Here is a 20517-nt window from a genome sequence, read left to right on the forward strand (position 1 = left end):
GGGTTAAGCAAATATTTTTGGGGCTACCAAAGCATTGGCTCTTCCCATCCCATGGCTTCACTCCTTGTTATGGGTCTCGTAATACTCTACAACCATTTGGGCATCTTCCTAGTTTCTGCATGTGGAGGTGATCTGTCCTAACACAGTCACTTTTTGATCTCTTGATATTCAGTGATGATAATTTTCCTTAAGCAGCCTGATCCAGGAGCCCTAGGGCAGTGGGGTGCTTATTCCAGGCGAGCTCCTAGCAGTGCTACAGGGGAGTTAAAAACACGATGCCAGGGTGACAAAAAGAAGTGCAAGGTAAATAAAAATAACTCCAAATGCACATAGGAATTGAAGGCTGGGTTTTGAAAGCTGATCTTGTGTAGGGTTTTCTGCTCAGTTCGGTCACTGATTTGGGCTGGTGGATCTTCTGACGGGAAGATAAACGCTCTGACTCCTGGTATTATTAATCCTTTGAACTGGTGATTCACACATCTGATCTAAAGGGCTTCCAAAGTGAGAGACTGATCCCAAAACCTGCTAGAGTGAACGCAAGGCCTCATGGCAGTTTCACAGGGCTGTGCATCCCATCCCATGTGCTGAGTGGGAGCAGGGGCTGGCGTCACCCTCACAGCCTCACTGTGACTCCATCTCCCACCCTGGACACTCCCTGTAAAACTCCTCTGTGTCTTAAAAGGCTGGAAGGGAAAAGCTCTGAGTAGAAAATCACCAAGTGAAGTGGAGCACCCCCCAGCACTGCTGGCTGCCCACCCCCCCCCCCCTCCCCCGTGCAAGCACAGCCCCCTCGCAGCGTGGGTCAGGCTGCATTCCCTTCTAAGCACAAAGCCGGGCTTGAAGACTCCAATTGCTTCCTGTCTCCCAACATGCCTGACCACAACTATTTTTAATTGTAAGGCACAAAAATAAAGTTATTTAATAAATTAACGCTTCAAATGCTTTTTTGATTTCAACTTTGGTTGTTTATTAGGACCAGTCTTATTTTGGCTTCTATGCAGTCATTTCCAGCTACCACTCTGTTTGATCCCCCTCTTATTTCCTTTGTAATCTACTGATCTTCTGTTGTTATCATTGCTGTGTTTTATGGTTTTACATTACTTTATTGACTCAGTATACTGTAGGCTGCCTTTTTTTTTTTCCTCCCTCCACTGAAAATAGCCTTTTATGAGAAGCTTAAGCAAAAGCCTGGAATGTCCAAAGGAAAGCGCAGAAACATTACAACATTTTGCACATTTCTTTTGGCCAGAGAAAGTTAGAAAATATTCATATGAAGAAACCTATCCAGTGCCTGCAGGAAAAAATCCAGCATTTGATAATATGTGGAATTTCAATTTCTGCTATAAACAGGCTCTGTATTATTTTTATTTATTATTTTGAAGTATAAAGAGTTTTTCAGGGGGAGAAGGCTCCTCTACAGTTGATGTCAGAGCAACGATGAGTACACATACCCTCACTGCTGGGAATATGTACTCTTCCATGCTGCCACAACCTCTGTTGCTATCCCATTCCAAATGCTACCAATTAGAAAGCAGGATGCTGATGGTCCTGCCATCCAGCAGCACTGGATGAAGCGACACCAAGGGCTGGAGCTGTGGGGACAGAGGGTAAACTCTCCTTTTGCTCATGCTGTGCCCCCTCCCCTGCCCCACAGATACTGAGCTCCTCTAGAACTGGCAGTTAGGTGGCGTCCTGGAGGAGCTCAATGCATGGACTGGTGGCTTGGGTCATCCTGCATAACCCCTGCCTCCCAGTGTCCTTCATGGATAAGCGATCCCTGCTGAGAGGACCAAAACATGCCCTTGCCTGGTTATTCAGCCTCACCACCTTCTTAATAGTGGTTATAACACCATGGCTTGGAGGGAGGCTTGGGGCAAGACTGTGGCTGGTGGGAAGAATTGGGCTCTGCAACTCTAAGAGCCACGAGTGATTCTCTGTGCAGTGGGTGGGAGCTCAGGGTCAGCACCGAAGCTGCCAGCAATGCCTGGGCCCCAGCTGCTGGCATAGAAGCAGAGGGATTTGGGCACAGAGGTGGGTAGTTCTCTTTGATTTGATTATATATTGTGAGAAAGGAGCAGCCCTACCTGCCTGAGACAAAGAAAACGAATTAACAAATAAAAACCTGTTTGTGCCCAATATATTGTCACAATCGTTTGAGGACGGTTTTATCTGTGTGAGAATATAACCCTGTTATATTCTGTTCTGCCAGTTTTGCCCATCCAAGCCGAGCTTATGCAAGGTGGAAGTCCAAGCACTGGTACCCACTGGCTCCGTGCCTGCCCCATCCAGCATCTCAGCTCTGGCCTTTTCACCCCTGTACAGCCAAGAGACTGTGAGGCCACAGACCAGACAGGCACTCGGCGTATTCCAGAAGGATACAGGACAGGAAAGATGAAACCTCCAAAAACTGGAAGGATTTGGTAATTCCTCCAGGGGAACCAGTAGAAAAGCAGCCTCCTTCTGGAGAAGCACCCAGCCTCCCAGTGGAGCCTGCAACAGCTGCCCAGCCAGACCCCAGCGCAGAGGCTGTCGGGATGAATTCCTCACCTGTGCGATGCCAGTGCAAACCTTGCCCAAATTCCTATGTTGCTCTGTTCCTGCTGCCCGGGGCCAAGTGACCCTTGGCCCACACCTCACACAGGTTGCTTCTTGTTCCTGGTCACCGAACATCACACCAGGGCTAACAGTGGGGTGGCCCCTCGTGCCCAGCAGGATTTGTGCACCAACCGTCCCCAACAGCCCTTCACTGTCCCACACCACTGCTCTGCTCTACTGGTCCCACTGTCCTGCACTGCTGTCCCCCTGTTACCCCACTGCTGTTCCCACTGTCCCTCTGTCCCACTGTTCTGGCTGTGCTGCTGTTCCCACACCGGTATTCCCACTGTCCTGCTGTACGCACTATTCCTACTGTTCTGCTATTCCCGCTGTCCCGCTGTCCCCGCACCTCTGTCCCCACTTTCTCGTCATCCTCACTATTCCCGCACCGCTGTTCCCGCTGTCCCGCTATCCCCGCTGTTCCCGTACCGCCGCCCGCCTCACAGCCGCCCGCCAGGGGGCGCCCCCGCGGCGCCGCCGCCCGCACTTGTTGCTGCCCCCCGCGGCGCGCGCTGTGTCGTGATGCACGCGGCGCTGACGTCACCGCCGGCGTCATTATTAACGATCTCATTCATCTGTTTATTTATTTGCTCGTCTGTTTATTTGCCTGATTAATTATTTGTTTGCTTCCCTTTCACTGCGCCCCGCTGGGGCTGCTCCGAGCGTGTGCCGGCCCTCCCTCTTCCCCCCCCCCCGCGGTACCCTCCCGGGATCAGCGCTCGCGGAGGGAGCTCCGGACGGGAACGAGCCAAAAAAATGGGGAGAAAGTGCCACTGCTGAGGCACGAGGCGTGGGGAGGGGGGGATCGGTCCCCGCTTCGCAGCGCTTTCCTCCAGCCCCAGGGTGCCGAGGTTGGCTGCCGGGGGAAAACGGCGATTAGGACAAGGTTCCCCCCGAGTCCGGGAATGGGCGGAGGGTGCTCCGCGGGGGCGGAGGGGCCGCGCAGCCCTGCGGCCGCAGCGGCATCTACCTGCGAGGCTGCGGCTCCCTGGGCCCCGATGGGAACTTTCCGCGCCCGACGCTGCGGGCGGACCTTGCGCCGGTGCGGAGTCCGGAGCGGAGCCTGCCCCGCTCCCCGCGGCTGATGCTCCTGGCGGCGGCCGGAGCTGCCCGCGCAGGGACCGCGGAGGCTGCGCGAGATGCGCAAAGCCCGCGGCTCTCCCGACGTGCGGTGTGGCCGCGGGGGGCGGGCGGGGCGCAGGTAAAGGGGCCGCCCTGCCCGCTGCCCCGGCCCCTCCGCGTCCGCCCCGGCACGTCCCGCTGCGCGCCCACCCATCGCAGCCGCCGCGCTCCCCCTCCCCCGGCTGCACTGCCTGTTCCGGCCGAGCCGCGTCCCTCCGCGCAGCGCCATGAATATTGATGTGTTTATATAATCGATAACCCACTTTCCATCCTTTCCCGGGGAAACAGCGATAAATAAATTAGGGACGCGCGCCGCCCGCCCGCCCCTCAGCGGGCAGCCGCCGGGAGGAGGGGGGGGGGGCGGGAGGGGTGGCAGCCCCCGCTGTCCGCCCTGCGGTGCCGGGCGGTGGGATCGGGTCGGGGCTCGGAGCGGGCGGTGGGAGCGCAGCGGGCCCCGCCGGGCGCGCGCGGACGAGCAGCGCCCCTCGCGCCGCAGGAAATGGTCTTTATATTAGACATATACGGGCAGGTCCTGTCAGATCCGCAGCGCGCCCGACCGCCCTTTCGGCCCCCCAAAAATCGCCGGGCTCCCGTAGCGCCCCCGCCGCCGTCCCGCCGCCTCCGCGCCACCCCCCCGGGGCCCGCCGCCGCCCCGCGGCATTTTTGCCGGGCCGTGCCGGGCGTCGGGGGGCCGGCCGGCGTCAGGTGGCGCCGGTGGCGGGACGCGGCGGGGCGTCGGCGGGGCGGTGGGGCGGCGGGCAGGCGGGGGGGGAGGCGTCGCCGCGCGCGGTGGGGCGGGGGGCGGTGGCGGCGGCGGGGCGGCGCGGGGGCGGCGGCGGCGGGGGGCGGCGGGCGGCGGGGCCGGCTTCGCCCTGCCAGGACCTGCCGGGCTCCATTCACGCCAACAAGTTTGGGAGAATGTTGAGTTCAATCGCGCCGGAGCCGCGATGGAGCGCAGCGCACTGCAGGTACCGCGCCGCCCCGCGCCCCCGCCCCGCCCCGCGCCCCCCGCCGCCGCGGAGCCCCCTCCCTCCCTCCCGCGCTCCCCTCCCGCCGCCCTCCTCCTCCTCCTCCTCCTGCCCCTGCGCGGCGCGGCGCGGCGCGGCGCGGCGCGGAGCCGGCGCTGATGCCGCTGCCGTGTTGTTGTTCCCCGCAGTGGGTCGGCGCCCCGTGCGGCTCGCACGGCCCCTACGTCTTCTACAGGGCGTTCCGCTTCCAGCGCCGCGGCGGCGGCCGGGCGCGGGTCCTCTCCCTCGGCGACTTCTTCTTCGTGCGGTGCCGCGCGGAGGAGCCCGCCTGCATCGCGGAGCTGCAGCTGCTCTGGGAGGAGCGCACCAGCCGGCAACTTCTCTCCAGCGCCAAACTTTATTTTCTCCCCGAGGACACCCCCCAGGGCAGGACCAGTGACCATGGCGAGGTGGTAAACGCGGCGCCGGCCCCCTCCCCTTTCACCCCCCCGCGCACGTCCCCACCTGCATGTCCGGGCTTAGCTCCCCCCTTCCCTCCCGTTTGCTCCCCCCACCCGCGCCCCCCTCCCCGCCGTGCGTGGCGGGGCAGCGCGGAGGGGCCGCGCCGTCGGGGCGCACCGGTGCGCGCTGCCCGGGAACTTGTGCGGGCGGAGGGAAGGCGGGAGGGGGTCGCGGTGCGGGGCGCCCCCGGCCCGACGGGCAGTGGAGGGTGTGCGGGGCTCGCCTTGTCCTTCTCCCGCATCGTTAACCAAAAAAAAAACAAAAAAAAATCCGAAAAATCCAAAAGACGCAGAAAAGCGGGGAGAAAAACACGTCGGGGTGATTTCGATATTGTTCGAGGCTTTTTTTAAGTATTCGATATGTTTAAGAGGGCGGAAATTACGAAATGGAGGCAGGGGGAGATCAAACGCTCTCGAGCTGGCAGGGACGTGTTGAATAAAGTGATAAATGACAGGTATGGGAATAATGCATTCAAATAACTTGCAGATATGCCTGGGTGTATTTCGGAGCCGCCGCGCTCCCGGCGCAAACGCGCTGCGCGCCGGCACCTCCGCCCGCGGCCGCGCAACCCGGGATGGGGCCGCGCAGCCCCGCACCGCCCCGCCCCAGCCCCGAACCCTTCCGTTATCTGCTTCTTTAATTCATTGCTTCGGCGGTCCCCGGTCTGGGGCGGGGGATGGAGAGGGTCCCCGAGAGGGGCTGGAGATCAGGCAGGAGGGGGATGAGATGTTTTGGGGTAACTTGTGTTGTGGATGCCGGGGGAGTGTGGGTTCGAAGGGGGGCTCTCCGCAGGAGCTGTTTTCGGAGGCACGCGTGGCTGTAGGTGTCGGCGTAGCCCTGTCCCCGCACACATGCGTACGCGGCTGAAACGCGTTTCAGAGCCACCTTCACTTGCTACCACCTCTTCACTTTAATTTTCTGTGCGTGCCGCTGAGATAAGGGAGCCTTTTCCTAAGAATCAGGGAGATGACAGTGAGCAATGGATGCTCTGAAATTGCCCGTGGTGACTATTTAAAACTGTGCCTCTGTGTGTCTCGTGTGTGTGTAAAATGAAAGATATTTGGAAGGGGGGGTGGGGAAAGGGACACAAATCATTTTAATACGCCTTAATGATCAGCTCATGTTACTGTGGTAGGAACATCAGAGAAAATTAATCCTACCATTACGAGTAAAACACTGCTCTGGTACGAGAGTTCTCAGCTGCATGTACCCTCCTAATAATACGCACAATTTTATTTATTTTTACATGCAAACACGGCTAGTAATTAGCCGTGTGATTATACTTGTGCATTTCATTGGGGCTTTAACTGATGTCATTCTGCATTATTCAACCATATGAAAACAATTTTCAATTAAGATAATGGCACACCTTGAAATTATGCAAATGCCAGCCGTATTGTGTAGAATAATTATGACAAATGCAAAGCAGGTAAAAAGTTTCCTAATGCAGTTGTGTTTTACACCCTGGTGATGTCATTTCCCCTCTGGCCTAAGTTAGTCATTCATTAGCAGAGTAGCAGCAGCAGCAGCAACAGCAACAGCTCTGAGTGATACTTCTCTGGCAGGGAGCCTACAGAAACCGGCACTGAGAGCCAGGGCCTAGAGAGGGCAACATAACACTCCCATTAAGAAATGTACTTTGTTTTCACTTACTCCATTAACTTGTTTATAGACATCAGAATGGTTTTTTATGATCGATTTTTAATAGTTTGGAACGATCCGAGCTGTGCTTGGGGATGTGTGGGTGGACAGGAGACAAAAGGCTGGGTGCTGGCTGGGGCTGTGCAGGGTCCTGGCTGGGGGTGACCAGCCTCATCAGGGCACAGGGTGGCTGTTCCCCCTGACCACCCCAAGGTCCTGATCCCTTAGGTAAATGACACCCACATCTGTCCCCAAAGGGGCGTCAGGGCCACTCTGGGGTCGCAAGGCTTCCTAACTCCAGGCTGAGCTCTGTCTGCGGGAGGAGATGCAGTTGGTGGGTCAGAGGCGGCTTGTAGCCATCAGGGTAGACTTTATTCGTGGTGTGGGACTGCTGATGGGGTAAAACACCTTATCTTGCATTCAAGGAACGAAGTGAGACGGTGCTTATACGTGCATTGCAAATCTGCAGTGTCCGAGGCAAAGGGTGAGAGGGGCGCTCGCTGTCCGTGGATTTGTCGGCGAGGGGAACGAGAGGTTGAATCGCGGGCTTGCGATGGAGCCCACAGGAGGTTTAGGCACAGTCACTGGCAGCTACCTGCGCTAGAGGCATGATTAATAGAAGCAGCTGGCTGCCTGCTCTCTGTAATAGCAGCACTGACACTATGACAGTATTCAGCTAGTGGCTGTGAGGAGGGAGGAGAAGCGAGGAGGTATGTAATGCTTCTGTTAGTCAGAAATTTCTGATGGCGTGTTTTATCTGATTGCCAAATGTTTGAGCTAATCAGCAATAAGCGTAAATATAAGTCTTTTTATAGCTAGCTGAATTCATCATCCAGATTTAAATATAACCCTGACTGCTGCTAAAACCGGATGTTTCCACGCACTGAGGCCCAGACCCAGGGAAGGTTCAAGCCCAGATGTGCCTCTGCTGCAGTACCTCTCCCTACACCTGAGGCTCAGCATCCCCATCACCTCCGTGGAGAAACTCCTGTTCACCCCCAGGAGCTGGCCAGAGGTTGCTTCCCAGGGAGTCTCAGTGGATGGTGAATGTGGGATGGGGCTGGTCACATGCAGCAGTAGAAGTGCTCCTGGCCCTGATGCTCATCACATCCCAAAGATATGCCTGCTCCCAGGCATGGAGAGCCTGGCAGCAGCTCTGGCATCATGCTTGGGCCAGGGGTCTTGCTGCGCAGGAGCAGCGGAGACATCTTTGTAAGAGCAACGGTGCCTTTGGGAGCACTGTTAGGTGAGGTAGAAGAGGTTTGTGCTGCTTCGGTGAAAACTTCATTGCTGCTTTTAAGACACAGGGGCCTGAGTGTGCTGCCTCCCACCTTGCCATCCAGCCCAAACACTTCAGCACTCTGGTCAAAGAGGTGAGGAAGAAGTGGCTCTCCTCTGTTCCTGGAAAGCCATTGCCAAACTGGAGAAAAGTATCTTTTTCTGGAGGAAATCACCACCTTGCCCCTATTTTCTTGTCCACTCCTGGTCCAGCACAGTTCCCTGTGTCACCTCCAGCATAGGCTGGGAAAACCTGTGTGATGGAAGGTGTCTCACACAGGGTTCGAAGGAGAATGCTTGGGGGGATGTGAAGATCCTGAGGGAGTTGGCCCTAAGAGCACACTGTTGCACTTGACCAGTTTTGCAGGGTGAGTGTGGAAAGCAGCCCCCCAGCTCTTTTGGCACCTGACTGGGAGAAGTACGTGCCGGCCGAGAAAACCCTTGTCTGGTCCCCTTGCTCAGTGCCCTGGTCCTGTGGCAGTCAGGGAGCACAAGGTGGGCTCAGCCCCCAAGTCCTCCAGCCCACAGGGTCTTGACCAAACCCTCCTCCAGCTCATTTATTCCTCTGTGCTCCAAGGGGTAGCGTGGAGCTGTGGAATGACTGACCTTTGCAGAAGCAGTTCTAGAGCAGAATGCTTGTTAGTGCCATGTGTTTTCATGTTTTTAAAGGTGTTGGCATTAATTAGACTAGGCTTAAAAATATATCTCAAAACTGGTACTCATTAAATCCAGAGATGGTATTTGATGTGATGCATACAATTCCTAAAGAAACCCAAACAACCAACTAATTCACTTTGCATGGTCTGACATTCCCTACATTGCCCTGCATTGTGGTGAATGGTGCTTCCACTGAGGCTGGACTGTCAGTGGGGATCTGCCTTTGGTTCATTCATCAACAGTGAAGTTTACTACGAACTCATGTTGATTTCGTCTCTTCTCCCGAACTGGGGATCTGATGCAATGCTTTTCGCCTTGCAAATAATCCTTACTCATGCAAGTAATTTACATGAGTAAGCGTTGCTCATACGGAGGAGAGGAGAGAGCTAGTTTCCTGTAATTATTTCCCTAGCAGTATTTTGCATTTTCAGACTAATTGGGGGAAAGGGAAAAAAAAGAAGTCACTCCATAAATGTACGTCACTTTATAATTTCAGGAGAGATTCTTCAAGAAAGTTAAGGGAGGCAGTGGTTTTTTTCTCCCTTCATTTCGGGACAGATGTTCACAGCATCCCTCGAAAGCCTGATTTGTTTTGGAGGGGTTCTCCACGTGCAGAGGTCCTGCCCCAGTGCAGAAATGTAGCATAGGCTGACCTGAGCGTGGTGTCTTACACCCGCAGTGCTTTATTGCCACCCCCCTTCAAAAATGTGCTACTCCCTTTGCGCAGTAATAGATCTATTTTTATTTTTTTAAAAGACGTAGGAATCTGTACGCTCTTATTTGAAATGAGAACAGTCCTGTTTTAGTCTCCACAGTGTGTGCCTTATGCTCGTATCTGTCAACACTGGTAATGGCAACACGTTTCAAACATGCAGATTATGATTATTAAAGGGTGCTTTAAAAATCATGCTAATAGCATCAATCTCCAATGTACACTTGCTCAAATTAATTCAGCTTTGTAAATCAGGCGCACTGTAATAGCAGTGTTAGAGGAATGGCATTTGTCATAAAATATCATGGTTTTGGTAATTGCATATCCACTCTGTATATTTTTATCTCTCTTGCCACCAGTAGCATATGCTGGCAAAGGAAGGAGAGGGCAATGATATTACTCAGAGAAGCCACATGTTGCTAGCCATTAGCCAGCAATCTGGCATATCTGGTCATTTAAGGCAGATTTCCTTTTTTAAAATCTTTTTTTTTTTTTCCTATTCCCTCCCCTTCCCAGTGCATTCAGACTGTAAAATACACCCACTGCTCTCCAGAGTTGCTTTTCCCAGTCTGATCAGTGGCACTAAACATTAAACTCTTGTCTTTGGAGAAGAATGGGCCTCACATGGTACACCCTCAAGCATGTTGAGATACTGTGCAGGCTGGAAAATAAAAATGTTCTAATTGTGTCTTTTAAATAAGCATAGGAGTGAATTAATTAGACTATATTTTGTCTTTAGTTGCTTAGTTACACAATAGTATTCCTAAGCGCAAGTAAGATAAATTGGCTCTTTTTGTGCTGCTTGTCCCTTAATCATAATTACTGTATTGCTCAGGAGAGTAACGCATACATAGATTTTGCATTTTTAATAATATTCAAACAATATGCGAATGATATAGAAAGTATGTTCTGATTCAAGCTCTCGCATGCTTTTATTCGGGAAGAAGTTCTACTGCTATGGGAGCAGTATTTGCATTAGTTGCTCAGAGATGTAGTTCTGGGAAATACATAATTGAAATATTCTTGCAATGCTTGTTCTGGCCCTTTCATTCGCATTCAAAATAACAATGCCTTAAGTCTCTGAACAGTCATCCACTCTTGATTTAAGAGCGTTTTTCTTTGTGTGTGTGTGTGTGTGTGCATATGCAGTGTGGGTTCACACCCAGCGTTAACCCTGCAGAGCCAAGGCACTCGTGTGATTCATGGTGTCGTATCAAGTTGAGCTTTTTATTTGTAGCTAAAATGCAGTCAGAAGGTCAGATGAACATCGGCATTTTATGGCATTAATCCAGTGACCTTAATGCTTGGCAGGCGTCCATGTTTCTGTGCAAAGGTGCCAGGGTTATAGATAATAAAAGAGTTTGTTTTCATTTTCTGGGTATTTTAATCTTTCTTTGCAGAGCGTAGCCTCGGGTTTGGGGGGCTTGGGGCTACTCCCGGGGGCCAAAACTTTAATGTCTTGCTGGGTTGTTGAACGTTTGCTGCTAATGATGGGCAGATTGATACAGATACTGAACAATGGAAGGTTCTGGCAAGAAACCCCCTAGACATGCTCAGTGGATGTATGTGAAAATTGGCTCCATTGTTCTGCTGTATGAAAAGCAAGTAAATTATTTACAGATATTTGCTAATTAAAGCACATATTGTTTTACCAGCACAATAGAACACAATATAACTAAAGACAAAAGAATAAGCTTGCATAATTTAAACCTGCTAATGCCATGTACTCCTTGTTAAGAAAAATATAATTATGTAATCTACGAGGAAAGCTTTTCGTACTGTAACTGTAGTAGGCAAAATTAGGAATGAATTGCTTGTCAACTTGCCTAAACTAAAACAGCTCCTCAAGATCTGTGAGCTATCTGATGGGGAAACATTTTGACTGAAGCCTATTTTCTCTTTGGTCAGGACTTCTATCTACAATGACAGATATAAATTCAATTTGAACCTCTGCTTGGGAGTGGGAGGAGGGAGAAAAAAACCCACCCCAGACAAAAAGGAGGAGGCTCACAGTAGAAATGTCATGTCTGGCTGCTCACAGCCATCCCTCTGTGCACTCCATCTCCACCCCACTTCTGGCCCAGATGTACCAGTGTCCCACAGAGCATCCTATAAAGACATGGTGCTGCTCTGCCCGAGGTCATTTGGCATGTCTCGCTTTGGAATTACGGAATCACATGGAAAAAGCTGCTTGCTAGTACAAGAGAAAGTGAAAACCATAGGATTTCTCATGCTTCATTCATGTCCTTTATCTTGGTCTCTTCTCTTGGTTTTGGACCCTGGCAGAAGGGATGAACACATCAGTGTGAGTTTCAGACAGCTCTGTGCAGCTGTGCTTAGGCTGGGGAAATACCTGTCACCTGAATTTAACAAGATTATTATAGCCCTTTAAAGTAATTAGCAGAGGATTAACAGATGAAAGGTTCTGCCTTGGCCTCTTTAAAATTCTCCCGTGTGCCAGGTAAATTCCTGATCTGTGCCTGTTTCCGTTCTCAAAGCTTTCCCCATAGGTGGAGAGTAGTGGTCTCTGTAGGTCTCTGCACACAGCCACCCCAGCAGTCAGGTGCACTCCACAGATCCTTTGGGATCCTTGCTTCCAGCAAAACCTTTCTTAGGGTGCTGCAGATGTGGGGACTGGGGCACAGCTCTGCCAGACAGGAACCTGGTTCAGTGATCCTGTTCTGCAGGTGGGACCACAGGGAAACCTCATAAGAGTCTCCAGTGCTTGGCACAGGCAGGGGCAGCTTGCTTTCCCCCCAACCCTGCTTTGAGTGCCTCATTTGGTTGCCATCTCCTTGTGCATCCCCTAGCCCAGGGCAGACAGAGGTGTCCCAAAGGATCTGTGAAGTGCACCTGACTGCTGGGATCTGGGCTTGCCATGTAATAGGGGACTGTATGGCAGTGTTCCTTGCAGGGAGGCTGAACAGGGAACATCCCAGAGCCAGACCTTTTTTACAACACAGCCACAGTTTTTCTGCTAGTTTGTGATCCTGCAGTCTTAAAGCCCCCCATGTGTATTCCCAGTACACAGCAGGCAGCAGGGAGACAGGACCTTCTTATGCTAGAGAAAGTCTCTGAGAGCAAAGCAGTCCTGTACAAATGCCCTTTTAGGGCTGGCTATGGTAACTGAAGGAAGTGCTGCTTGTAGGGGATGACTGGAGACTTGAGTTCAGGTTCCTGAGTGACTTCTGGTGAGTGGGCTAGGGCTGAATTGACATGACCTGGTTTCTCCTGCTGTCCCAGAGCCCTGGTAGCATCTGTATGGCAGAGAAAAGCTCTGGACTAAAGGCTTTGCAGTCAGGGCTTTTTGGTTTTACTGTGCTTTCAAGTAAGGGTTGTGGTACTTCCCTCAAACCCCCAGGTAAATGCGTTGCTGTGGGAGAGGTGCTTACTGGCAACAAGCCCCCTCCTTCCCTTCTCCATGCCTGCAACATGACCTTCCACTCCTCAAAGGGATCTAGAGCAGGAAACCAGATTCCTGAGGTGAGAACTGCGTTGTTACACAAAGTATGGGAAGGTCCGTTTCACCTAAATCGCAAAAAACTAAAAAATCCATGGGATGTAAAAAGACCCCCTAGAATAAGACAGGCCTTTATGGCCAAATGAAATATGCAGTTCTATTATCCCTGGTGAATGCAGTCCGTAAGAGTCACACTGTATTTTTTACTCCTGTGGATGAATGTGTTTTCATCAGCAATGTACTCGGTTGTAAAATATGCATCCCCAACTATCTACTGTGCTAAAGATTTCATGAAAAAGGCTTGAAGATGTTTTCTAATGCAAATCATACTGATCAGATAAATGACACGCAGTGTCTCCTGTAATTATCAGCAAGAGTTTTTACAGTACGTCTCCTGTTTTTCTCTAGGCCACGTATTTGATGTTAGGAGACAGCCAAGCAGGTGTTCGACTCGCTCGTGCCCTCCAGAATTCCTTAAATGACCTCTGGAAGCACTGGAGTGAAAACAGTCTCAGCATGTCAAAATTTTGAGATATCTCAGTTGCTGTAATTCTTTTAAGGCTGCCTGGACGTCTCTAAAATATAAATCTTTCCTAGTTATTGGCAATGAGTGAGGAGTTGTGACGTACCATATGCGAGCGTGCAGTCAAGATGTACGACCTCCCTGTGCTGCCCTGTGACTCCCGGCCTCGTAAGAGTTAATATTTCTTCTAAAAAATAATTATCTGTTTTAAACTATTATAACTACCTGACCTCTTTCCCTGAATGTAAGTATTTCAACCATCTGCTGAGTCAGGCAATATAGCATTCTGTGCTTTTGGGAGGCTGTGATGGTTGCTTAGACAACAGTGACATAATATTTAAGCATAATGGCTCTCGAGAAGATGCTGTCCCCTTCTCCCTGGATGAACTTCTCTGGAAATGCAAATCCAATATGCTCTTAAAAAAAAACAAGAGAGGGATGAAAAGGGTTTGTGTCACCATCTTTCTTAACCATCTCCCCACATCCCACTTGAGAGGTGAAAGTATTGTACTTCTCTTAGAATCTTGTAAGATGTGCTAAAATTACAGGCTGAGTAGATACCCGTTTTAGAGAAGCAGAAAAAAAATGCCTCTTTCAGTAGTCAGTGCTTATTTCAAGACTTATACAACATTGTGTCTGGGAACGTTGGTCCATTGGACCACTGACCGTTGATTGGTCAGTGTCCATTAAGGTCCATCCGAGATAGATCTGATTCCTGAGCTGGGCTGAAATCTGTGCCAGTTGTTTTCTCATCCTGCTGTAGCAGGAAAAAACGGTAATTAAAGACTTAACCGTGCAATGGAGATCTTATAAACATATCACTTCAGAGCATAGCTAATACACGATGAGTTGATTTTTGTATATATATATATATATATATATATATATATATATATGTGCTCTCTAAGCCATGTGGGTGGTTTTTCATGTTTACACAGAGATATAATTATGAATGACATGAAGGTTATACAGCAGATTTCTTTAATCTTCTAAAGGTTTGTTAGTCATGTGTCACCGTGTACCTGGTTTTTATTTATTCAACATCTGTATTCTCTGGAAGGGCTGTGGCAGTAGGTGCACAGTGGTTGATACAGAATGGCTGCGGGGGCTCCTCTGGCTGGCAGAGCCCTGCAAGGTTCCAGAGCAGCTTTTGTTGTGACACAGGGCTTAACCAAAAAGGAGAGGAACCCTTTTGTCACCTGCTGCTCAAAAAATACGTAATGAAAATAAAAACCACAGTAGTTTAGGTCTGAGTGCTTGGAAAGGTTGCTTAGGAATGTGCGAAAGCTTGACAAGGCACATTGAAATTCCAGAGCTGGTGAAGTAGCTGGGTGACCTCTTGTTTGGGTGGCAGAGGGACAGGTGACCTCTTGTGTTAGCAGACTACCAAGATAAGGGGAAGACAGCCCCTCTGGAGCTACCTGGGGCTTGGGCTCCTCAGAAAGCAGGAGCTGTGGCCACCTACCATGCCTTGCTGGGTGGCAGTGTTTGTATGATGAGGTGTCAAGGTGGAATTGTCTCTGGAGATGCGGCTCCTCACTGGTGAGATCCGTATTGGCAGCGGCGCTCGGAGGAGGACTGCGGTCTGACTTGTGACCTCTGTGGTGTTTGAGGAGTTGGGAAGGACAACTCTTGTTCTCTCTGAATTGGGCCAAAAATGAGCAGAGAGAGGGAGAGAGCAGGTGTGTTCAGTCCCGCTGTAGGACGGACGGGGAGACCCAAGGCAGGCCCTGAAATGCACTGGGTAATTTTTCCATTTCCTGGGTAAAAGTGAACTTGGCTGTGTTTCCCTGGTGCAGCCGGGGTGATCCCTGGTGGTACAAGGGGTGAACAGGGATTTGGGGACCAGCTGGTTCCCCCTCCATGGCAGCCCGGGCAGAGCCAGTGAGTGCACCAACATCGCTTCACCCTTGTTACAGTAGGGTGTTGTCTTGTTTTTTTTTTAATTCCTTTTTTTTCTTCCTGTGTACACATCATGTGCATGTGTGCGAAGGTTGTATTCTCGAAAACAAGTTTATTCATTGATGATGTAACAGTGATTGTACTTTTCTTTTGGTTAATAAATTGTCTGCTCAACTTACTTTGTATGCCAGCCAAAATTAGTCATACCAGTTCTTGGAAAGGATATGAAGAAACTAGTAATTGAAATCATAATCATTTGATCATGAGAGCTATTTGGAAAATAATATTTTAACTAAAAACATGTCTGATCTCCAAGTCAGGATTTTTTTTTAAACTGCTGCTAAATAGATTTCTCTAGTGTGGAGTATTAGAAATTGTGTAGTAGCTGGTGATGGTATTCAACACCCTAAAAGAGGACTTCATCCAGAAATTGCCGAGACTGTCTGCAGGCAGTCTGATATTTATATATATGTATTATTTTTTTCCATCCTGACATTTAATAATCACCATGTAATAGCTATAAAATGCATAGCAACTACAGCTTTTTTATTTCAAGTGGATGGTGTAATGAAATTGGGTGAAACCATCCATTGAAATTGTGCTTTGTAGTACCCAGTGCTTGTTTACAAAGTATTGACGTTTGTCATAAACAGAGATTTAAAGCATCACTGTTATTGTTTGTTGTTTGGTGGAAGCTGTGCAGCGATAAAGGAAAAGATTTTATTACAAGCTTGCTTAGCATAGAAGCATGCTGTTCATTTCTGACCAAATATTTGTTATTGCACTAAATGTAATGAAGGTGCCTGCTTATAAAACAGTTTTGTATTATATAAGGGAGAGTGGAATATCAGATCTGGTTTTTTTACTAGAGATATTTCAGTATTGTGTGCAACTTGTCACAATAAAGCTTTTTTTTTTTTTCTTTTCCATTGAGCAGTATTTTATTTCCTGAGGAATGTGTTCAGTGGACAAAAAAAACACACAGAGAGAATCAATCATGCTTTCCTCTTTGTTTAATAACGCAAAGAATTTCTCTCCCCTTTGCAAATACTTTTGTTTATTTGAGAGAAGAATTGGATTCTGGTTTATTTATTTCAAGAACCTGTAACCTTATTCAGTGCTAGAAATGCGTGGTGTGCAAGGTGTAGTGTGCAGCCAGCTCCTGTTACAACATAAATTATTTCTGCTGTTTTAACCAAAAAATCTGGAGTGTATCTTGCTGGGTATGTATGTTTGTTTGGTTTTTTTGTGAGGCTTTCTTGATCCCTTGCTCACTGGAGTCAGCTGTAAAACATCCTGCTTATTCATCATGACTGAGAGGAGTTGATTGTTTCCTGGAAGGTTAAAATCCAGCAATTAGGGCTGTTTTATTTGAGTATATGTTCTGGAGGCTAAACTAAGTTTAAGTGCTTTTCTTAGACTGTATGTTTTAGACGGGAAAAAAATTACGGTTCTGATCTTGAAAAAGGTTTTAAGAAACATGAGAATGTGCAAGTTTCTTTTGGTGGGAAGCACATAACATTTATGTAGTATTTCTTTTGGGATTACATCACAGTTTTATTTAATTTTAAGGACAAAAGTTAAATTCAATATTTGTATTTAAGCCAAGGGAAAATGTACCATAAACACAGGAATTTTCTGGTGAGTCAGAGTTCCAAGAATCTGAGATTTACTTAGTCCATTTATTTCAGGACTAGCTATAACCATTAGTCATCCAGCCATGAATTTTTACATTTGCAGCTAATTGCACCTAAAAAACAAACTTTCCCTCAGGGCTTTGGGTTATACAGGATGTGATTTGGCAACCTGCATTCCAAATGCCTTTTAGGATCATTGCCCTGGTCCTCGAAATTGTCTTTAGATCATGTATATTTGCTTCCAGTAAACAACTAATATTTCCACTTTAGATGGCAAGAGGAATAAATTAAGTACTAGCTATTCTGTAACACAGAAAAATTACTCAGCAGCAAGATATGCTTTTCCAGGAGTCAGTGTGGGGCGGTGTTACGGGTTTGTCAGTCCTCGTGGAGCCCAGAGTGACATGTTGTGTTCTCATTTCACTGCCTCTTGCAGGATGAAGTTATTGCTGTTTCAGAAAAAGTTACTGTGAAACTTGAGGATTTGGCAAAATGGGCACAGTCCGATTTCTCCAAGTGGAAGTGTGGTTTCCGGGCTGAGCCGGTCCAGCCGATGGATGTGGGGAAGAATGGGCAGAAAGAGGCCTTGACAAGATACAGACAATCCACACTCAACAGCGGCTTGAACTTCAAAGACATCCTGAAGGAGAAGGCTGACCTCGGTGAGTATCCCTTACTTTCTCCTGTGGGGAGGGGCCTGTGGGTGAAAGTCTTTTGAAGACAGATGAGCCGATCCTGCCATGCCATCCCCGATTCCCAAGGTACGTCAGAGCCTGGGGCGGAGGTGTGGCGATGGGATACCTGTGTGGGATGGGTGGTGGTGGTGAGCTCATCGCAGACTCCTTCGAGACTGGCATGGGGTAACTCTGTGATACCTGTCTGCTCCCTAGACATGTCCCCAAGCACTATGGCTCAGACCCTGAAGATGTGCACACAAATAATTGTCACAGGCTCTCCCCGAGGCTCTGAAGTCTGGGGATCAGATCAGAGCCGTGCACTGTGGAGAGAGGAGGCTGGTACGTCTTCTCAAGGCCTCCTACAACAGGCAGGGGCGAGCAAAGGCCTTTTACTTTTCCTGTCCCATCTTCTGGAAGCTCAGAGATGCTCCTGATGCTTGCCCTGCTCCTGTACGGTTGGCTCTGTGTCTTGTTCAGTAGGGAGGTGGCCCTTCTATGGCGTTTCCTTGTCAGCTTTATCTTACTACACAACATAGGGCTCTGCAAGCACCCCACTGTTGTCTCCTGTAGTTTCTTTCCCTGTCTGTTTTTTTGGGATGGGAAACAGTAGCTCTGCTACTTTGGATGGTTGCAGACAGGCTTGCAGCTCTGGGGCTCCTTTGGTGCGCAGACACTCATACCTCTAAAATCTGTGGTGGGATCCAAGGTCCAAGGGAGATGGATCGATCCTTTGTTGGTAAAAATGCCTGTTTGTGGTATTAGGCCCCTGGATGCATAACAGCTGCCAGAGATGGCACTTCGAAGTGCGTACCAGGGACATTTCTTTCTTGTGCCAAGCTTTTAACAAATGTTCCATGTTTGAAACAAGTTTAGGCTGTAATTTGTGGAAAGGTAAGAAATTAAAAGCTAAGGCTGATGCATTTGAGGAAATGGTTTTGTACCTTCATGAACAGGAGGTGCAGAGCCAAGTTCAGTTTTGTAGTGTCACGACTGTGTTGGCATTGAGACCCAAGTTACATGAAGCTGAAGATCTGTCTTGGAGGATTTATCTTCTGCATCTCATTTTTCTGATCTTATCAAATGGTGAAGTGATTTTGTCAATGTCACGTTTCACCATTAGATATGTAGGTTGGGAGATTAAAGTACAATTGAAAGTTGATCTTATTTTTCATTACATGTCCAGGAATCAAAAAATAATCCATGCAATTCTTTATCTTTTCCTTTGCTTTTCTGTGTGGTTTCTTCTGGTTCATAATTACGTGCAGTAATTTTCTCTTGCTATTGCCCTGGTATGTTCTTTACACACTACATTTATTTGCATTTGTTTGTTGTGTCAGAAGAATCTTAATGTTTTTCAGACAGAACTTTTGTGTGCTAGTGTTTTCTTGTTTTTGTTTTCAACAAACAAAAAAACCCTTGTGGTAAGTTACGAAATTGCTATTATCTACTCTAGGAGCCAAAGAAAATTATCTTTAAGCCTAAAGCTTATAGTTGCATGTTAAGCCTTTCAAAGTATGGGTTATACTGAAAATGTTTATGGAATGTGAACTGTACGGTATAATTTTGATAACCCCACATTCTGATGTTGCTCATTTTCAGTTGGTGGCTCTGGCTTTATTGTTGGGTTGTGCTTTTTCAGTAGAAAACAGAATTTTGGCTAATGTTTGATTATGATTGCCTTTATCTTTATAATGACCGGTTGATGAGAAGTGAAGCCAAAGGTTCAAGGAGACATAAAGCTGACCAGATATGTTGATATAGACAATTGATCTAGCCTTTTAAAGGCAGTAAAAGAAATTTCTTAAATTTAGTAGTGAGATGATTTTTTAACTATTTGAAAGACCCAAGAATTTAAGCGTATTTTGCTTCCTGGATCTGACAAGAATTCAAAAGAATGGTGATCTTCAAAGCTTGTGAAGCAGCTTGGTTTGGTTGTGTCCTGTAGGCAACCCATGAGCTCTGGTGTTTGTCTCAACTGTGAGACGGAGGTTTAACACCCACCAGATGAAGATTTACTTCTCTCATTCTGGTTGGTCAAGGTTGACATTGTGCTTTGGGAATCGTCATCTCCCAAGCTGTAGGCATGGGCAGCAGCACAATGTGCAGTGTCCAAGGCACAGGGATTTGGGCTGCTGGTGTTGTCTCTTCCCTGCTGTCAGAAAGGCAGGTTTACTGCGCGTTACGACGTGTGCCCGCAGACCTTTTCCAGTACTCAGCATCTTGCCAGTGGAGCAGCACTCAGCTGCAGTGTGATCAAAAGATTTATTAGCAATAACTTTTGCAGCAGGTCTCCAGCACAATCAGATGGGGTAGTTTTTCTCATACTGTGAGGGAGCACAGTGCACTGTCGTGCAAAGGTCCCTCTGGTGATGCTCATGTTTAACCCTGGCTGTAGATGAGGAAGTTGCTGAACCAGGTGTTGAAAAGGCCTAGAAAAACAACGTGATCTCCTGGACCCATTTTTTCCTATGAAACGACATGTTTCCATTACAGAAAAATCCCATAGAAGTGAGTAGATTCTGCAGTTTTTCCTGCTAGATGTTTTTGAATCGAGCTCTAGAAGGTAGTAGGAAATTATATCCCTACCGAAGAGCTCAAAAAAACTTTACAGAAGAAACAAAATTATTTTTCACACACTGTCCAGGAGTGGGGAATAGTGAAATAACTCGGATGAAATGAAAACATGGCCAATGCAGAACCAGAAAAGTGTCACTGTGCAAACATACTTAATTAAACACGCTGCTGGGAGCAGGGCAGCTCCAAACAATAACCAGGCAAAGTGAGGCATCGTGAGCAGTGTATGCCCTGTGCCATGCGCTCTGTGGCACTTGCTGAGCCAAAACT

At 48.7% G+C, this 20517-nt stretch overlaps 1 protein-coding gene across 3 annotated transcripts in view; it reads left to right on the plus strand.

Annotated features, from left to right (window-relative positions):
* Positions 1 to 4563: 4563 nt before the first annotated feature.
* ARID5B (AT-rich interaction domain 5B) overlaps positions 4564 to 20517 on the plus strand; it is a 117946-nt gene continuing 101992 nt past the window's right edge. The window contains exons 1-3 of one of the 3 annotated variants that reach the window (XM_051801031.1): positions 4564 to 4685; positions 4874 to 5134; positions 17433 to 17658. In XM_051801031.1, coding sequence (XP_051656991.1) covers positions 4665 to 4685; positions 4874 to 5134; positions 17433 to 17658 — 508 coding nt within the window. In that variant the 5' untranslated portion in view covers positions 4564 to 4664. Of the gene's footprint in view, positions 4686 to 4739; positions 5135 to 17432; positions 17659 to 20517 lie in introns of those variants that run through there. The other 2 variants (XM_051801032.1, XM_051801030.1) reach the window with 2 other exon arrangements.

Source organism: Manacus candei, unplaced genomic scaffold (assembly GCF_025592945.1).
Source record: "Manacus candei isolate 608988 ecotype Guabito, Panama unplaced genomic scaffold, ASM2559294v1 h1tg000050l, whole genome shotgun sequence".
Lineage (NCBI taxonomy): Eukaryota > Metazoa > Chordata > Aves > Passeriformes > Pipridae > Manacus > Manacus candei.